Here is a 19,415-nt window from a genome sequence, read left to right on the forward strand (position 1 = left end):
TTTGATCCAAAAGGCTGATGTAAGTTCCGATGAATAATAAAAATATAAAAAATAAAAATACTTTAAAAATATACTTAACCTAATAAAACTAGACGATTCTTATAAAGGGAACTGAAAATGAACATTGAAACACACATTACAATATTACCCATTTAAATGCGAAGCTGTAAACGTTGTCAGTTGTGTGATCGGTTCATGACATCCTACTTTTATAAAATGGGTAAAGCTGGCAAAGGTGGGCTACCACAAAAAGAACAATACCAGAGGATGCAGTACTTATACCAGGTATCAAAATGTTACTAGCAATGATTACCAAATGTTACTCTAACTCTTTTTGATTGAAATGAAAAGATAGCTGATACTGAGAGCGAACTTAATTATCAGGACAATTCAGTTCAATGACAATACCGAGTCCACCCAAGAATATTTTCTGCTTTTACTTAGAACACAGTCACAGGGGTTAATACATAAGCATCCTTAAATATGAGGTAGATTATTCATGTAACCTGTTCTTGAACAATTTAAGAGCAAGGATTTGTACAGTTGTCTTTTAGTATGAGGAAGGTATGGGGTCCAGCAGGGAAGTGTATTGGGTCCATTGTTATTTTTATGTTTTGTAAATGACATGTCTGCCAGTGTAGGGCCTGATTGCAGACTGTAGCTCTATGCGGATGATAGTGCAATTTTATTTTCTGATAAGAACCCAGATATATCTTAAAAACTTAGTCAGGAACTCCAATCTTGTAGTAAATGGCTTGTGGATAACAAATTAAGCCTCCATTTGGGCAAAACGGAGTGCATACTTTTCGGTATCAAAAGGAAACTCAAAGAAATTAAAGAGTTCATTGTTACATGTAATAATCACACAATTTTATCTCAAAGTAGTGTTAAATATTTAGGCCTACAAATTGACCAGTTCTTGTCTGGTGACATTATAGTAAGTAGTATTTTGCCAAAAACAAATGCAGATTGAAATTTTTATACAGAAATGCAAAGTGCTTGTCTGAACATTCAAGAAAAACACTTTGTATGGCATTAATACAATGCCATTTTGATTACGCTTGTTCAGCATGGTTTAATAATGTCAACAAAACTTTACAAAAAAAGTTACAAATTATGCAAAATAAAATTATAAGATTTATAAAAGGCTTGGATTATAGACATAGAGTTGATTATAATGTATTTGACAGTGTTGGATTTTTAAATGTCAGCAATAGAGTTCGACAAATGAGACTGAACCACGCTCATAAAATATTTTATAACAAATGCCCTCACTATATGAGAACCAATTTTGTAAAAACAAGAGATGTTACTTCTTATAACACTAGGCACAATGAATTTGATTTTTATGTACCATCTACAAATGGACAATCGGCAAATACTCATTATTATAATGCCATTAAAGATTGGAATGGTCTCCTGTCTGATATTAAAAAAATCAAAAGCTCACATGCATTTAAATCTTTTTGATGAAATGAACCAAACTTTTCTTGATAATTTCACTTTATAGTAAATTATAATACAATTTTAGATTTTATACATCTGGTAATCCCAGGTTATTTATTGGAACTGCCTAAGACTTGAGCCGGTTGTTGTTCATTATTATTTTTTAACATGTAAGTTATTTTTTTCATCTGGGTACCCCGTTGGAAATAAGCCGAAGGGCTTTCACAGGATATCCTTGGTTAAATATCAACTATGTGTCAAAATTTGATTTTTAACACAATCTGTGTCATTGTACTTTTAAGTGGCATGCATTCACTAGTGATGTATTGTTTTTGATTGTATTGTATATGTACATGTATTGTATATTGATATTTAATCAAAATAAATCTATATATCTATAAGGTGAAACCTCGTCTCAGACATTCCTGAAGAAACATGAATTCAAACACCTAAGGCTAAGTCAATTCATAATTTCAGTCAGCCCTGTTATTATTAACTTCCAATGTGGTAAAATGTATTATGATATATGGTTTTTATTGTCGTTCTGCATTCTCCTATTGTCATGGTCTGAAATATGTATTGGCCGAAATTTCCAGCTTTGGTCAGGAACTGTAGGTTGTCATGGTGCGAAATTTCTTTGAGTCGATTTGTCCAGTATCCATAAGCTGATTATGCCATTTTTGTAAACATTTGGGTGCCATGATTTGACCATCCCTGTCTTAGAAAAGGCTCAGATTCAATTTGTATAAAAATTAGTCATCAAAGCTAGTTTATGTTTCCTAGATGGGTGTGGTCCTCCATTGCATTTACCAAGTATATGAAAATGAAGCTCCCACTATACTGTTCTTAAGCTCCTGATTTTACATGCACAAACTAGATATTGATGTTTTTCTGTCTATAAGTATGCAGAACCCAGTTGATAATACAGCCATTTATGCTCCCTCTGGAGTGTGTCAAATAAAGTCCTTGGTGAGAGTTGCCTATTTCTTCCGGACATCTGGGCACTTAAAAATCTAGGAGTTGTAGCGAGGTGACCCTACATAGATGCCTTTGTTTAACATAGGTAGAACCCCAAAAACTATTTCAAAACCTGTAGCATCTATCTTCTTTTCTTTTAAAACAGTCTTTTGAACAGATACATGTAGTTCGGAGCATTTTAAACATTAATTTCTATAATCTATAATATTTACAATTAAAAAATAAGAATTTTTCCATCTCATCAGATGGCAAAAAATGGTTTTCAGTCAGTTTGAATTCCTTCATTTGACCAATCAAATTCAAGTGTGAATTCACACCAAAAGGGCCATGTGCAGGGATGGACACTAAAGTAGCCCGTTAGTCCTGTGCCACCTTAATTTTGCAGAGGACTTCTTGAAAAATGTTTATGGTAGTCCTAATGGCTATTGAAATTTTATCTTATTTTTCATAAGATCTAAGAACAGGACCATCATTACTGTCTGCAGACTACCAGTTTTAGCTCTGAAGTAGTCCTGTTGATCATCAAACAAATGAAGTTAGTGCCAAACCCTGATGTGAGCTATTGCCATCATGTGGCATCCGGTACTGTTGTTGTTTAAACAATTTTTCAAAACTCATTGCCTCTGAAACTAATTAGATCTAAACTTGGTGGGATTTTTGATCTGTCAAAAAATATGGCCACTGTTAGTAAACATAGAACATGGGTCAGCCCCTTTTGGACAATTTTTCATTAATTTAATGTTACTACTTTCAAAAATATTTCTCCTCTGACACTAGTTGATGAATAAGAACCAAATGTGGTGTGAATGATTCTTAGGATATTCTCTATAGGACTGATGTAAATAAAAAACTATTATAAATGAGAAAGGCAAATTTATGATTGTAGTTTTGTTTACATCATATTATCTTCACAATATTATTTTCACAATAATCAAAAACCTTCTTTGTGAAACTTTGGTGAATAGTTTCTTGTTATAACTCAATATTGTATGCACTTTTTTCCTGAATTTTTGGTGAATTGTTTCTTTTAATTGATGTGAGCTCCATTCGATTTTTATAAATTTCCAATTTTTCGTTTTTGGGTTTTTGATCCTTCAGGAACAATACACCTTTTGTCACTGGTCCATGCCTAAGGTACTTCCCTACTATTTCTTAACTCTAAAGAAAGATATAGTCCAAATGTATCTCCATTTTATATTATTCATACACCTCTTTTATAACTAGTAAATATGTTTCTGGCAGTCATTCAGCTTAATGACATTATATTCTACACATGTATTATTCCTGCAAAATAAAAATTAGATCTAATCTTTAAATCAAATAAAGATGTACTTCTTATTGGCCTTGAGAGATGTTAAGTAATAAAATTCATTTAGGAAATCTATTTCTTGCAATTATGTGTCAAAAAACATTAAATTTGTTTAGCATGCCCCTTTTTAACAATACACGTATCAGTCAAACTCTATCATCTAATAATGTTTCTAAACAGTTATGGAAAATCTTATGCTCATCAAGGAAATTTTTTTGTTAAGTTGATATTGGTTTTATTTGAGTATATGAATTTCAGTGAAGGATAAATACTCATTTAAAATAGTTATTGAACATAAATGCAAATTAACTTTCAGACAGGTTTACTAATTTGGGAAAAAAGTGAAATGGAACAAAATTTGTAAATGTGTGTGAATTTGGATACTGTTCAACAATTGATTACAGTTTATACTTGAAAATCAGTAGATTGACATTCAGTTTCTACATAATAGGGAAAAAAAACAGTTCTAAATAATATGGGAAATATCGGATTACAGTTTTATCTTACATTACATGATCTTTGAACGTTTGTTCATTCTACAATTTTCACTAGAATCAGATTACAGTTTTATTTGACATCACATGTTATCTTTGATAGTTTGTTAATGCTACAATTTTCATGACAATCAAAAACCTACAATGCCTATAGTGCTGTTATTAAGTTATTCGTACAAAAATGGGATGATTTTATGTTTAAGGACTATAACTCAAAAACCCATAAAGGTAGCAAATTCAATGAAACTTTGGTGAATTGTTTATTTATACTGATGAAAGCTTCCTTAAAGTTTTGAATTTTTTTTTTAAAAATTAAGGGTAATGGGACTTTATTCATTAAATCAAGGACTGAAGTCTTCAAAGTCACTAATTGTCAAATATTCTCTGTCACTGATTTTGGCTTACTTTCAACATTCAAAATGCACGAATGCGATATACTCTAAAATCTGGTGACTTCCGCTAAAATCTTGTTTCCCTTGATATGATTGCGTACTCTTTCATAACCATGATCTGAATATTTTCAATTTCCCAGGACCAGATTAAGACAACTGGCAATGGCCATATATAGATATCGAGTTCCTGTTAAAATATATGACCTATATATAATCATGTGTAACGAGCCCCGTGTTTGAATCGGAAACTGGGTAATATTACATTACTTCAATGCTAACTGATCAATTCATCATTTAAAGTAAACTTCACATTCGTAAACATTGACTGGGTGTTAAACCCCAACATTCAATCAATCAGTCTCACTGTTTCACGGTCCTCACTAGTAAAATAAAATGCTTTGCAAGGACACAGCTTAATACAACCACAGAAGTCAAACACTTTACAGTTTGTGTAGGTATACCGATAACTTAATGCACTAAATTAAAGTATCAAAGAAAAAAAGCAATTTTTAAGACAATGTTTATATCTACCCAGATTTTGTCATTAATTCATAAACGGTAAGGGCAAATCTTTTCTTTTGTGGTAAGGAACCGGGCATCAGTACAGTTTCATGGCGATGTTGACATTTTAACTAAAGTTATTGCCTGGGAACCGGAAAAATATTGTTTTTGTCCCTTTTGCTCATTAATTCCTACATGTTAATAGTTAAAATCTATCTAACCCACAGTAAGACTTCGGTGGTATTGAACCTTGTAATACAATTTTGTAGAGAATCTATCTGACCCACAGTAAGACTTCGATGGTATTGAACCTTGTAATACAATTTTGTAGAGAATCTATCTGACCCACAGTAAGACTTCGGTGGTATTGAACCTTGTAATACAATTTTGTAGAGAATCTATCTGACCCACAGTAAGGCTTCTATGGTATTGAACCTTGCAATACAATTTTGTAGAGAATTTATCTGACCCACAGTAAGATTTCGGTGGTATTGAACCTTGTAATACAATTTTGTAGAGAATCTGTCTGACCCACAGTAAGACTTCGATGGTATTGAACCTTGTAATACAATTTTGTAGAGAATCTATCTGACCCGCAGTAAGACTTCGGTGGTATTGAACCTTGTAATACAATTTTGTAGAGAATCTATCTGACCCACAGTAAGACTTCGATGGTATTGAACCTTGTAATACAATTTTGTAGAGAATCTATCTGACCCACAGTAAAACTTCAATGGTATTGAACCTTGTAATACAATTTTGTAGAGAATCTATCTGACCCACAGTAAGGCTTCTATGGTATTGAACCTTGTAATACAATTTTGTAGAGAATCTATCTGACCCACAGTAAGACTTCGATGGTATTGAACCTTGTAATACAATTTTGTAGAGAATCTATCTGACCCGCAGTAAGACTTCAGTGGTATTGAACCTTGTAATACAATTTTGTAGAGAATCTATCTGACCCACAGTAAGACTTCGATGGTATTGAACCTTGTAATACAATTTTGTAGAGAATCTATCTGACCCGCAGTAAGACTTCGGTGGTATTGAACCTTGTAATACAATTTTGTAGAGAATCTATCTGACCCGCAGTAAGACTTCGGTGGTATTGAACCTTGTAATACAATTTTGTAGAGAATCTATCTGACCCACAGTAAGACTTCGATGGTATTGAACCTTGTAATACAATTTTGTAGAGAATCTATCTGACCCACAGTAAGACTTCAATGGTATTGAACCTTGTAATACAATTTTGTAGAGAATCTATCTGACCCACAGTAAGACTTCGGTGGTATTGAACCTTGTAATACAATTTTGTAGAGAATCTATCTGACCCACAGTAAGACTTCGATGGTATTGAACCTGGTAATACAATTTTGTGGAGAATCTATCTGACCCGCAGTAAGACTTCGGTGGTATTGAACCTTGTGATACAATTTTATAGAGGTCCATAGATAAGTTACAAAGTTTGAGAAAGTTCAGTTGTGCATGTAATGTGTTCTAGGATCCCTCAGATTTTGTAGGAGTGATGTCTATTTGAACTTACCTTAAGTAGATGTACACAATTGAAGAATCTTGTAGCCATGCATTACTCCTTTCAAAATAAATATAATTTATGTACATGTATGTATAGTGATAGCTCACAATGTTGTTGTGAATGATTAATCAGTTAGTTTTGATTCCTTAAAATTTTGCTCCTTTAAAGTTTGTTTTAAAAAAATACAATGCTGATATATCTTTTCATTAAAACTCCTCTCAAACTACTGAATGCAAAAACTTGGTATAAGTGGTAAGAACACAAAATGTAATTGCTCATATTACCAGGATAATTTGATTCCCTTTAAAGTTATCTCCTAAAGTACACTACAGAATCATCTTTTCAAGCAACTCCTCCTATCAAAGAACTTGGCTGAAGTAAGGGTCAGTTTTTTCCTCATATTTCCTGTTCTGCCCTATCAAACTTTGCTGTTCTTGAAATATGCTAGCTAACAACCTTAAAACTACTTCTCCTTTAATATGAGTATGTGTGGTTTGTGAGAGTGCTCATTAAGTTCTTTAAATAATATTTTTTTGTTGTATTTTAAAGAAAAAAAAATCAATTGCATTTATATGTATTTAACAACTTTGATATACCTGTAAGAACTTGTTCAGAAAACCATGATATTAGGTGGTTGCTGTCAGATTTATTATCTCTTGTATTTTTATAAAGTCACAAAATTGTAATTTGCCTTTTCTATATTTAAAATTTTGTAAAGTACAAAAGTATGAGAAAATCACAATCAACTGTAAGTACCTTTTGCCAACCATTTAGTTACACCGTTTACACCTGAATTGTATCTAGTGATGTTGAGTTGTTTAAACATGTTGTTAATATACTGATATATACTTTCCAGGCTGCTTGTCTGTGTCTCCATACTGATCCTAAAGATGTCAACCTTTGTAGATTTTATCTGTCAACAATGAAATCAATTGCAATGAAATCAGTACTTCGATTGTAAGTAATGTACAATGAAAGAATTGTTAGAGATAAACTGCATACCTTCAATAGGATAATATTTATTGCATTCAAACTTGAAAAAAGAGAATTTTATTGGCTCACCTGGCCTACAAGGCCATGTGAGGTTTTGTCATCAGCGTCTGTTGTTTTGGAGTTATTGGCCATTTTTTGATGATTTTAACTTTTCTGGCAGTTTTAGCTTACTATATAGAAAAGGAAAGTGGATTCATGATAAATGTAAATTGATAAAATGTTTGATATATCTAATATCTAATTTTGGTGCAAATTTCAGAAAAAAATCAGTTGACAATATTTGGAGGTATGGCCCTTAAAAGTGTCATTATTTAGCTCACATGGCTTTTGGCCATCACTTGGCGTCTGTCATCGTCCGTAGTCGTTAACAATTATACTAAACTCTTCTCCTCTGAAACTACTTGACTGATGAGAACCAAACTTGGTATGAATATTTCTTGGGGTATCCTGCATAGAACTGATGTGGGGATTTTTTATGTCAAAAAACATGACCGCTGTTACTAAAAATAGAACATAGGGGTCAGACATTAGTTATTCGCATATACTTATCTCCCGAACCATTAGGTTTAGCTGAATTCTGACTGGGAAAAGGTGTTCAGAATGATGAGATCTATTAAATCGTGGTTTTAATCTGTTTAGCCATGTTGGAGTTACTGCCCTTTTTCAACAATTTTTGCGATTTTTCTTTCAAAAGTCTTTTCCTCTGACACTACTTGACCAATTGAAATCAAATTTGGTATAAATGTTTCTTTGGGTATCCTGCATTAAACTGATGTGGGGGGTTTTGATCCATCAAAAAACATGGCTGCTGTTACTAAAAATAGAACATAGGGATCAGACAGTAGTTTTTCACATACATCTCCTAAACTGTTAGGTTTAGCTGAATTCTGACATGTGGTAAAAGTGTTCAGCATGATGAGATCTATCTCTGGTCAAATTTTGGTTTTAATCCGTTAAGCCATGTTGGAGTTATTGCCCTTTTTCAACGATTTTTGCTATTTTTAATGTTATTTCTTTCCAAAATCTTCTCCTCTGACACTACTTGACCAATTGAAACCAAACTTGGTATGAATGTTTCTTGGGGTATACTGCATAGAACAGATGTGGGGATTTTTGATTCATCAAAAACATGGCCATTACTAAAAATAGAACATAAGGGTCAGGCAGTAGTTTTTCACATATATCTCCTAAACCCTTAGGTTTATCCAAATTCTTTCAATAGCTGAAATGATCCATATTATTAGGACTACCATAGTCTTTAGACTCCTTGTAAGAGTTATTGCCCTTGAAAGGGGAAAAATGACTTTTTTTTTTAATAGTTTTCAGTCAATATCTTGAAAACTATGATAGATTAAAAGAAACTTTCAGTTGTTGAAAAGATCTTGTGATAGTTCTACCAAAGACTTCTTTAGTCAAAATTGTTGGACAACTTCTTGTTTAATTTATTGCCTTTGAAAGGCAAAATTCAAGAAGGTGAGCAATTCAGGCTCCTTGGAGCCTCTTGTTTCTAAATGCTTGCAGATATTGAGCTGATTTTTAGTATGATAGTCTACCTTGATGAGTAACAGATCAAGTTTACATTTCATTTTGCTTCGCTGTTTTTTGTCTGAGTTATGGCTCTTGAACTTTAAAAAATTTACTTGAATTTACATTTTCCACACCTTTTTTCCAAATGCTTGCAGGTATTGAGCTGATTTTTGGTATGTGTGTCTACCTTGATGAGTTACTGATCAAGTTTACATTTCATTTTGCTTTGCTGTTTTTTTTATCTGAGTTATGGCCCTTGAACTTGGAAAAATTTACTTATATATAATTTTCAGCACTTTTTTCTAAATGCATGCAGATATTGAGCTGATTTTTTGTATGTGAGTCTACCTTGATGAGTTAAAGATCAAGTTAACATTTTGTTCCACTTTGGTGATTTTTTTCCCAAAGTTTCAAATTCTGATAGAATCAGAACTTTAAGGCCTGAATACTTTTTACATATGATCTCTTCAAGCTGAACATCATTCTAAAATTCTAATCTATTTCAGACATATAGACATTAAAAGGAAGATGTGTAAAACTTGTCATGTGTTATTGGTGCCAGGCGTTACAGCTATAGTCAGAAGTAAAAGTAAGGAACAAAATGTTATATTTGTTCTAAGGCTGCAAAAATTGAGAAAAATCCTCAATTTGTATGTAGAAAAGAAATCATTACAATTTGAAATACATTTCACATTGTATAATCTGATGAATTGTGTTGCATTGTATGACAGATGGTAGGTTCATTTGAGCATAAGTCTCCCCTCAACAGTCAGTAATTCATTTACTTTGAAAGAGTATAATTAGATTCTATATTTTCAATCATAATCACTGTCTCTGCCTATCTACATTCTGTGATGTGTATTTAAAAAAGAGCAATAAGGATGGCACATCATTCTATTTTTATTGCTGGAATCTGTAAGAATCAAGCAAAATTGAAAAGTAATGAATTATGCGAAGAATTTTACAGTGTGGGCACATAGTTTATGGTCTGTTGAAGATGAATTGACAGTCCTTAGAAGTGTCAGAGTATGCAGAAAAGTTACAATAAAATGATAAGGAAAGTGAATTATCTCCCTTTGATTGTGAAATTGCAATGCATTTCATATAACTCATACCTTGAATTACTAACAAAAAGTGAATGCCATTTCTGCATAAAATTTCTGATAACATTTTAAATAAGATTTCATGGAAAGACTTGTGTGTTTTTTTCCACCATGATTCATCAACTGCCTGATTCATACAGAGAATAGCACTCAACTTGTATCACCATATACAAAGTTTTGTTGTTTGACAAAATTCTGTTTATCAGTTATTTAAAGGTAACATTTTATTTTTGCTTTTTATATGTTAAAAAATACAAAAATCAGAATTTTGACCTTGAAAAAGAATACTTTTAAGTGACCTATTTTGTCAGGATGAGCGGTCATTCAACATCAAGATTTTTTACGCACACCTGGTTTTTAACTGACCTGTTATTTTTTTGTACCATAGCCAGCGTACTGTGACAAGCATTATTGATCTGTGTACATAAAAGGAAAATGTCACAAATTACTGACAAACAGTATTCACACACTCAAGTAAACTATCTTAAAACATTCAGTAATATATTAAAAGACTAATTACCAATAAAGGCATTTAGAATGTGAAAAAAATGTTCCATTTTTATAATTTTTTACAGGTTTAAAGCAAAATACACATTTTAAAAAGTTAATGAATGTGATAACAAGAGTGTCATTCATTCTTTTCACAGACAAACAAGAGAAATGTTTAGTTGTAAGCTGCCTAGAATGTAACACTGTTAAAAGATTTTTGTTGAAGAAGGGGTACAAGTTGTGGTTAGAGAAACCTGAAGCATGGCTTGATGGATTAAAATTGACTGATAAGTAAGAGATTCCTAAACAACACACTTGGTAAGATTTTTCAGAAATATACTTCCAAAAGTACAATGATTTGAAACATGAATTCAGGATTAGAAGTAATTCTATTTGATTTGTGATAAGTCTTCTGATTGGTTGGTTCTCTCCGGCAACAAAAGTTATTTTAATCAAAATTAATGTACAGGTATATACACATTCTTTATTATTATGGACTGTTCATATTTGACATCAAATAATAAGGACTAGGTCAAGCAATGGATTAACCAGGAAACTATAAGTTGCTTTTCATTATTTTAAGGAATATATATAATAGACAGAAAAGTGACTTAATTATACACCATTTTTGGCATGTTTGATGATATCACTTGACAAATTCACTAGTCAGTAACTAAAGTGACTAGCTCTAGCTAAATTACTGGTAAGGTATTCAAAATTATGTTTTTATGCCTGGCAACGATAAGTTTGGGGCAATTCCATCCGTAATTCTGTCTGTCCCATAAGTTTTCCACACTTTTTTTGAAAATCCTTGAAGATATTTAACTGATTTTTTGTATGTGAGTCTTTCATGATTAGTTACAGATCGAGTTAAAGTTTCGCTCCGCTATGCTGAGTTTTACCAAAATTATGGGCCCTGGACTTAAAAAATACCATGGAAATAACAATTTTCCGCACTTTTTTTGTAAACCCTTGAAAATATTGAACTGTTTTTTGGTATGTGAGTCTGTCATGATTAGTTACAAATCGAGTATAAGTTTCATTCTTCTACACTGAGTTTTACCAAAATAATGGGCCCTGCACTTTAAAAATTGTATTGAAATAATAGTTTTTCGCTTTTTTTTTGTAAATGCATGAAGATATTTGACTTGTTTTTGGTATGTGAGTCTGTCATGATTATTTACAGATTGAGTTTAAGTTTCGTTCAGCTATGCTGAGTTTTACTCAAAACCACATGCGGGAGCATCATTTGTGTCTTCCAGACACAATAACACATCTGACAAAGTGCTTTTTACAATTATGAGTTAAGATATAGCTGTATGAAGGTTAAATGTGGGGACATCACTTTATCTAGTTTTTTCATATTTTTACCTACGTCACCAACAGTAAAAGCAGGTCTAGTAGCTGCTCAACTCCATCCTTCATGCTTAGGGATACTTACTTTGGGTAATCTGTTACTTATACTATTTCATTAATATTATTCAAACTGTGCACATTGTTCATATACATATTGAAAATGTTCACCTTAATATTATGGAGTAATTTGATTAATTTTTTTCCCACAGTTTAAGCATGTAATCTGTAACTCATATTATTTAAACTTTTATGCTTTGCACAGTAATTATATACACTGAGGATGTGCACGTCCTATAATACAAAAGTTTGATATTTTATTTCCTACTTTTTAGGCTGTTGAACTATATTCTATCATTAGCACATTACTTTAATGTCGAACTTGCTTGTTGTTCCCTTTCGGCAAATGCCGAAGGGGACTTAGGTTTGCACTCCGTCTGTCCGTCAGTCTGTCAGTTCATCAGTCAATCTTGGTTTTCCAGACTTTTTGTTGTAATACCTCATCCAATTGATTTCATATTGGTATATAGTCTTATCATGACAAGTTACAAGTTATGTTCGAATGACGTTACGGTTGAACGATTTTTACAGAAGTTATGGCCCTTGGACATAGAAAATTTCATGAAATTTTATGTTTTCCAGACTTTTCTTTGTAATGCCTCATCCAATTGATTTCATATTTGTTAGTTACTCTTATCATGACAAGTTACAAATTAACTTTAAATATTATTGCGGCAAATGGTTTATATGTAATACAAAAATGTTATTATCTACTGTAAAATGAAGCTCAGGTTTGATTTTGATGGAATTTGCTTTTGCTGTTCAAGAGTTATTTTCTCTTGATTGTTAAAAAATAACACCATCCATTGTTAGTTCACATATACAAAAAAAATCTCATAAAGGCAATGAATTCAAAGGCCGAAAGGGGACACAGTATTGCATCAGCAATACTGTCAGAATGCTTGTTTATATACATATTGAATATACTTATGTGTTGACTATATGATGGTGACGCAGTTCCAAACATGTATTGGTATTGTTAGGATAGACTTTGTTTACATAACATTACATAAGGGTGTAATTTTTTAGTATGGAATATCTATGTCAATTATAACAAGAATCACTGTGAAATTGTTCAGAAAGGTTCCATATTATACAAAGAAGGCTGGGATTGATTTTGGGAGTTGTGACTTGAACCGTTTATGATACAGGCTTAAAAGGGGCCAGAAACAGGTATTTCCTGGTGTCATGACAATAACATGAATACAGACTTCTACAACATGTACCACTTGAAAGGCTGCCTTGGCTTAATAGTGACTTGAAATGCTTAGAAATTAGGGTCACACATGAGCCAGATATAAATAAGGGCTTAAACGACTGACAATAAAGGTTATCTACTGATACTTATTATTGATAGCTTATTTCCTGGCCATTTTCAATGGTATATCAACTTTTTAGATAGATTTTCCTAGATTTCACTAAGACTTGGTGGATGTCCGTTACGGATACTTTTCGGTCAATTTACGTTCCGTCATTTCTTTTTGCACAAGGAACGGACTTTTGATGCACAAATGGACGTGTCATCACCAGGTAGTGATGTTAATTCGAACAAAGGAAACTACCAGAGGTATAGTTTGTTTATTTGTATTGCACTACGGAACACTGTTTATATCTTGAGCCTTAAAACTGACAGAGTTCTTTTTGTTTACTATAAAGGAAATAACATTTTCTTGCAAGACAATGATGCTTGTCAGTCCTCAACTCGATCCCGGCTTCCTCAGTTTTGTAAACTATAGAAAATACTTAATTAAAGGTGACGCAATTGCCAACTTATTTCAATAAAAATACAATAATGATGCCAAAAACGTACAATTGAAATAAGAAGGTTTTGTGATATGACGAAAACTTGGAAGAAAATAAATTTGGCAGGGGAACAGACGAAATATTCAGATGTCATGGAAAAGGAATCTATCTGATTTTTCTAGCAACAGATTTTTTAGATTAATTGCATTTTGAAAGAGCAATAACGGCTCAAATCACACTTAATTAATGAAAAAATATCACTACTTTTGGTACAGAAATTATAGAAAGGCAATTTGGATTGTACGGCAAGCCAATCAAGACAAAAAGGATATTTCCTTAAAATAATGTATCATAAATTAAAAATATTAATATTTTGGTCTTAGAAAATCTCATTTTATATTAGAAAACCTTTTTTAATATAAGAGAATCATTTTTTAATATTAAAAATTATTTTTTTAATATAAAGAATCATTTTCTAATATTAAAATTTTCATTTTTAATATTAATAAAAAAGAAGAAAATAACATTAGAAATTTATATTTTTTTGATATTACGAAAACATATGTATACATTGAACTATTCATCAAATGATCAGGTTAATAATAACTCGCAGCGGCGAGATAGTAACTTGCTGTGGCAAGATGATATTTTTATGCATGACCCTAATACGCCTCCGTACAGGAATGATTTTAAAATCTTCATGAAAAAATATAAATGCGGGTTGTTTTTGAAATAATGTCAGCACTGTAATTTTGCTTAATTTTTGTCTGCGGTCATGATACTCCAGACTTACTAAAATTATGTAAAAAAAAATATTTACAAAAGAATAAGCTATTACATTTATTGTTTTTTTTTCTATAATCATTGTGTTTGATTTTGCTGTCCTTCGGGGCGCCTTGATTCAGATTGGCAAATAAATTTTATTCTATTCCATTCTATATACAATTTACAAAGGAATAAGCTAGGACATATACACATACTAATATGTACTTCCTCGCTTAAATGAGGAATCGTAAAGATTCCTATTCCTGAAGCATTAAAATCCATTCCCTCTTCAAATAGACAGAAATCATCTTATTTCTCACAATAGTTGCTTATTTTTCTTGAACTTTAGTGTTGAAATGTGGAAGAGTGGTATAATTAGCTATGAAGTGTGTTTTTGTTTCACCATATTTGATTAAACCAAAAAAATTAAATGTAGAATATATTCAGTGCCAAATTTTGAGGTACGATATGAATGTTAAAAAGCTTGCCGTGAAAAAACCTGGAAAATACACACTTAAAATTTAAATACAATTTATGCCCAAAATATTCAAAAGTTCCATAGAATACCTGAAAACTTGATGTTTAAATAAATCTTTTAATATTTTTTTTTTTTTTTTTTTAGCAGGCTGATGTCTCTTACCTCGTGTAACGCTGAAAATAATCGTTTCCTGTGCAAAAAGAAATGACGGAACGTAAATTGACCGAAAAGTATCTGTAACAGATATCCACCGTGAAAGATGACCATGAATGAAACATCAGAATTTTACTGTAAAAAAACTTATTTCACCAAACTTGATTTCAAAATAATTGAGCTTTAATAAAGGCATTTTTTACAACATTTCTTATGACTTCTGTAGTATATTTTCACTATTTCAAACACTTTAAATTGCTGGTATATAAAATTTCAAATTAATTTATATTAAAAACAATTAACTGACATTCTTTCATATTTCAAGAAGAAAATTGAATGTCACTCAATTCTTTTCTCATAAAATTAAAAAAAAAATATAACTAATTCCCATTACATTTCTGCGGAACATTATCTCGACAATTTATTTCCCCCTGAAAAAGGCTTCTATTTACACCATATCAAACGCTATTAGGTAATGGAAAATATATACATCTGTATGATTTTGCAAGAAAAGAATGTTCTGTGTAATAGGTATTATCTACCATAATTAAAGTTCTTTGATGTGATATACCTAACTTTGTGTTACATTTTTCCATTTTGGCTGCTTTTCAATTTGATCAAACTACTTTTATCGTTAGATTTCAGCTAAAATTAAATTCTTGATGTTTCTTTGACTGTCTGATTTGAAATGCTGTGAATGCTTAAATGTTGCAATTGTAACTAATATTTTGATATTTGATTTTAGGCCTTTTTTTAAATTAGTCTTGGTTGGGGTATGGTCCAATTTTTTTAAAAAAGTCAATGGTGACATACTGTAAAAGTACAATTTATGGTGGAGTACCAATTTTCGTGGTTTTTGTGGGAAGGCCAAACCACGAAATTTGGTTCCCAACGAAAAGGAAATTTCCTTTGCTGTGTATACTGAATATCTCAAAACCACAAATTCATAAATCCATGAACTTGTGTTTCTTCCCTGATCCAGGAAATTGGTATCCACGAATTAAAGTACTTTCACAGTACATCTATTTTTATTCTGTTCATTAAACTAAATGAAGCAATAACCAGGTATTTATATGTGTTAACACTCTTGATTTTTTTTCTTGGGTGTGGGGGGGAGGATGCTAGGTTAGGTCTTCCACTGTCTTATGAAATTGAAAATTTTCAAGACGTTACATTTTTATTTTAAAAAATGAAAAATGCTCTGAAAGGAATTCATTCAATAAATGAATATGCATGTTAATCAGTTATTTGGTACGAAAACTATTATGCAGCATTTTTCCTTCAAATATTTTCAATGTTGGTCATGACTCATGAGAATATCATCTATTTGCACATGTAGGATGTCATAATAGACACAGGACTACTAGGCATGCACATGTTCTATTAATATTTTTTTTAGTTTTCTCACTATCAAACATATTTTACCTGAGCAACAGATTCAAGTTACCTTTGGTTTTTAGCTCACCTGGCCAAAGGCCAAGTGAGATTATGCCATCACATGGCGTCCGTTGTCGTGGACAAATTCTCGAAAATCTTCCCCTCTGAAACCACTAGACCGACAGGATGTAAACTTAACATAATTGTTCCTTAGAGTATTATGCACAAATTGACTGTTGGGATTTATGATCCGTAAAAAAAAACATGGCCACCATTACTAAAAATAGAACATAGGGGTCTTCAGGCATTTTTTTTGCAAAAAACCCAAAAACCGTTGCCTAAAGCAAAATTCTGGCACAGGATAATATTGTCCAGCATCAAGAGATGGACCTATGCCAAAATTTTCAAAACGATTTGTCTATTAATTTAGGAGTTATGGCCCCATAAAGTTTATTTTTCCATTTTTTGCATGTGCAACTCAGAAAATTTTCTTCTCAAAAACCATTTTACAGAATTCAGTGAAAGTTGGCATATTCGTTCCTTAGGGTATCCCACTTAAAATGATCATTGGGATTTTTAATCCATGAAAAAACATGGCTACTGTTACTAAAAATAGAACATAGGGGTCAGAAGTCAGTTTCTGCAAATAACCTTGAGCAAAATTTTTGCAAGGGTAATATTGTTCAGCATCATGAAACTGACAAATGCTGAAATTTTCAAAATGATTTGTCTACTGATGTAGGAGTAACAGCTTCTGAAACAAGTCTTTAAAATTTGTTTTCCACATGTACAACTTTGAAAATCTTCTTCTCTAAAACCATTTAAGATCAATTAATAAAAATTAGAATATTGGTTCTTATTTTAACCAAGCCTATCTCATTCTTCAAGTTTTTCAAATAAGCAAATGGTTAACCAGGTGAGTGATTCAGGCTCTCTTGAGCTCTAGTTGTTTAATATAATGATTTGTCTTTTTCAGGGAGTAGCCAAACAAAAATAGAACTTGGTATCGGTACTTGATGTTTGTCAATTATCTCTACTAGCCTAAAGTGCCAAAACATCTGGATGGAATTCACAAGACAGGTCCTGAGTTTAGACAGTGGTTATTTGTAGCATGTAATATCCATAGTTACAGGATAAGAAGTTGTGCAAGCTTAAGGGAATTTTAAAACTGTTGATGATTTGTGTTGTTCAATTAAAAAGAAATTAAAATTTTAATTCAAGTTTTTGTAGCAGTTTTCATTATTTTTTACCCCTATATAGACTGTAATTTTAGTTTCTGATAAAAAGATCTGAAAAAAAATGTTCTGATATTCATATTTATAATGTAAAACAAGAAATTTTTGTGTATATATTTGTCTTGGTGACTAAATTGACCAAAATTTATCCAATATGCAGATAAACCTCTTAAGTAAAATGCTTTGCTGGGTGCAGATTGATAAGACTGTATAGGTTGAATCTTGAAAAGCTCCATTCCAGCTTGATACAACTCTGAATTTTGATTCTAATTAAATATTTGGCAATTTGTTCATGAATGATTTCAGTTCCAGTTCCAGCTTTTCTGGAAAACATTAACATTACAGTTAGCAAATCTTTGATAAACTTCACAGTTAGCAAATCTAGGACAAACATTACAGTCAGTGTACCTAGGATAAACATTACGGTTAGCAAATCTTTGATAAACATCACAGTTAGCAAATCTAGGACAAACATTACAGTTAGCAGATCTTGGAGAAACATTACAGTTAACAAATTCAGGACAAACATTACAGTCAGTATATCAAGGACAAACATTACATTCAGTATATCAAGGACAAACATTACAGTCAGCAAATCTAGGACAAACATTACAGTCAGTATATCTAGGACAATCATTACAGTCAGTATATCAAGGCAGTGTTAGAAAATTAATTTTTGGTCAACATAGACAAATCATAATTTTATGTAGACCGCACTGTACATTTCAAAGGAAATTGAGCCTATTTCATCATAGACATGCTTGGTTTTACATAGACTCGGTCTGTAGGTCTACTGCTACTTTCTTTCACGGTCAAGGACAAACATTTCTGTCAGTATATCTTTGACAAACATTACAGTCAGTATATCTAGGACAAAGATTAGTCAGTACATCTAGGACAAACATTAGTCAGTATATTTGGATAAACACTACAGTCAGTATATCTAGGACAAACTTTTCAGTAGAACTTAGACGAACATTAGTCAGTATATCTAGGACAAACATTACAGTCAGTATATATAGGAAAATCACTACAGTCAGTATATCAAGGACAAACATTGCAGTCAGTATATCTAGGACACATTACAGTCAGTATATTAATGACTAACATTACAGTCAGTATATCAAGGACAAACATTACAGTCAGAATATCTAGGTCAAACATTACAGGTAGTATATCAATGACACATTACAGTCAGTATACCAAGGACAAACATAAGTCAGTATATAGGGGACAAATATTTCAGTAATTGAATCATATGCAAACATTACAGTCAGTATATTTGAGACAAACAGTCAATATCACGATGCTGTACCTAAACGGCTACTGTCAGCGAAATAGGGGCGTCCAACGTTGCTATCCGCTATTCCTACAGTTACTACTTGATAAAAATGTCATCTTTATGACTGGTCGAGGTTGAAAAACTCCCTTCCAGCTTAATAGCAACAAGTTAGTCACATTTGATTTAATCATTGCAGT

General features: G+C 31.9%; 1 protein-coding gene across 3 annotated transcripts; it reads left to right on the forward strand.

Moving 5' to 3' along the window:
* The first annotated feature begins 214 nt into the window (after nucleotides 1–214).
* On the forward strand, nucleotides 215–17,926 carry LOC148618622 (ribonuclease P protein subunit p21-like). Of its 3 annotated transcripts, XR_015921401.1 has the most exons (6): nucleotides 215–285; nucleotides 7,517–7,617; nucleotides 9,687–9,769; nucleotides 10,931–11,090; nucleotides 13,676–13,752; nucleotides 15,316–17,926. XR_015921401.1 is itself a non-coding variant. In XM_088577699.1 (5 exons), the coding sequence occupies exons 1-4, from the start codon at nucleotides 217–219 to the stop codon at nucleotides 11,065–11,067; spliced, it is 390 nt and encodes a 129-aa protein (XP_088433825.1). In that variant the 5' UTR covers nucleotides 215–216; the 3' UTR covers nucleotides 11,068–11,090; nucleotides 13,676–17,926. The 3 variants fall into 3 exon arrangements, 2 of the variants coding, with proteins under 2 accessions (XP_088433825.1, XP_088433824.1); XM_088577699.1 differs by having other exon boundaries at nucleotides 13,676–17,926; XM_088577698.1 differs by lacking the exon at nucleotides 13,676–13,752 and having other exon boundaries at nucleotides 17,678–17,926.
* Nucleotides 17,927–19,415: the final 1,489 nt, after the last annotated feature.

This window comes from Perna viridis, chromosome 4 (genome assembly GCF_037379345.1).
Source record: "Perna viridis isolate PV_CMFRI_1.1 ecotype Kerala chromosome 4, ASM3737934v1, whole genome shotgun sequence".
In the NCBI taxonomy this organism is placed as follows: domain Eukaryota; kingdom Metazoa; phylum Mollusca; class Bivalvia; order Mytilida; family Mytilidae; genus Perna; species Perna viridis.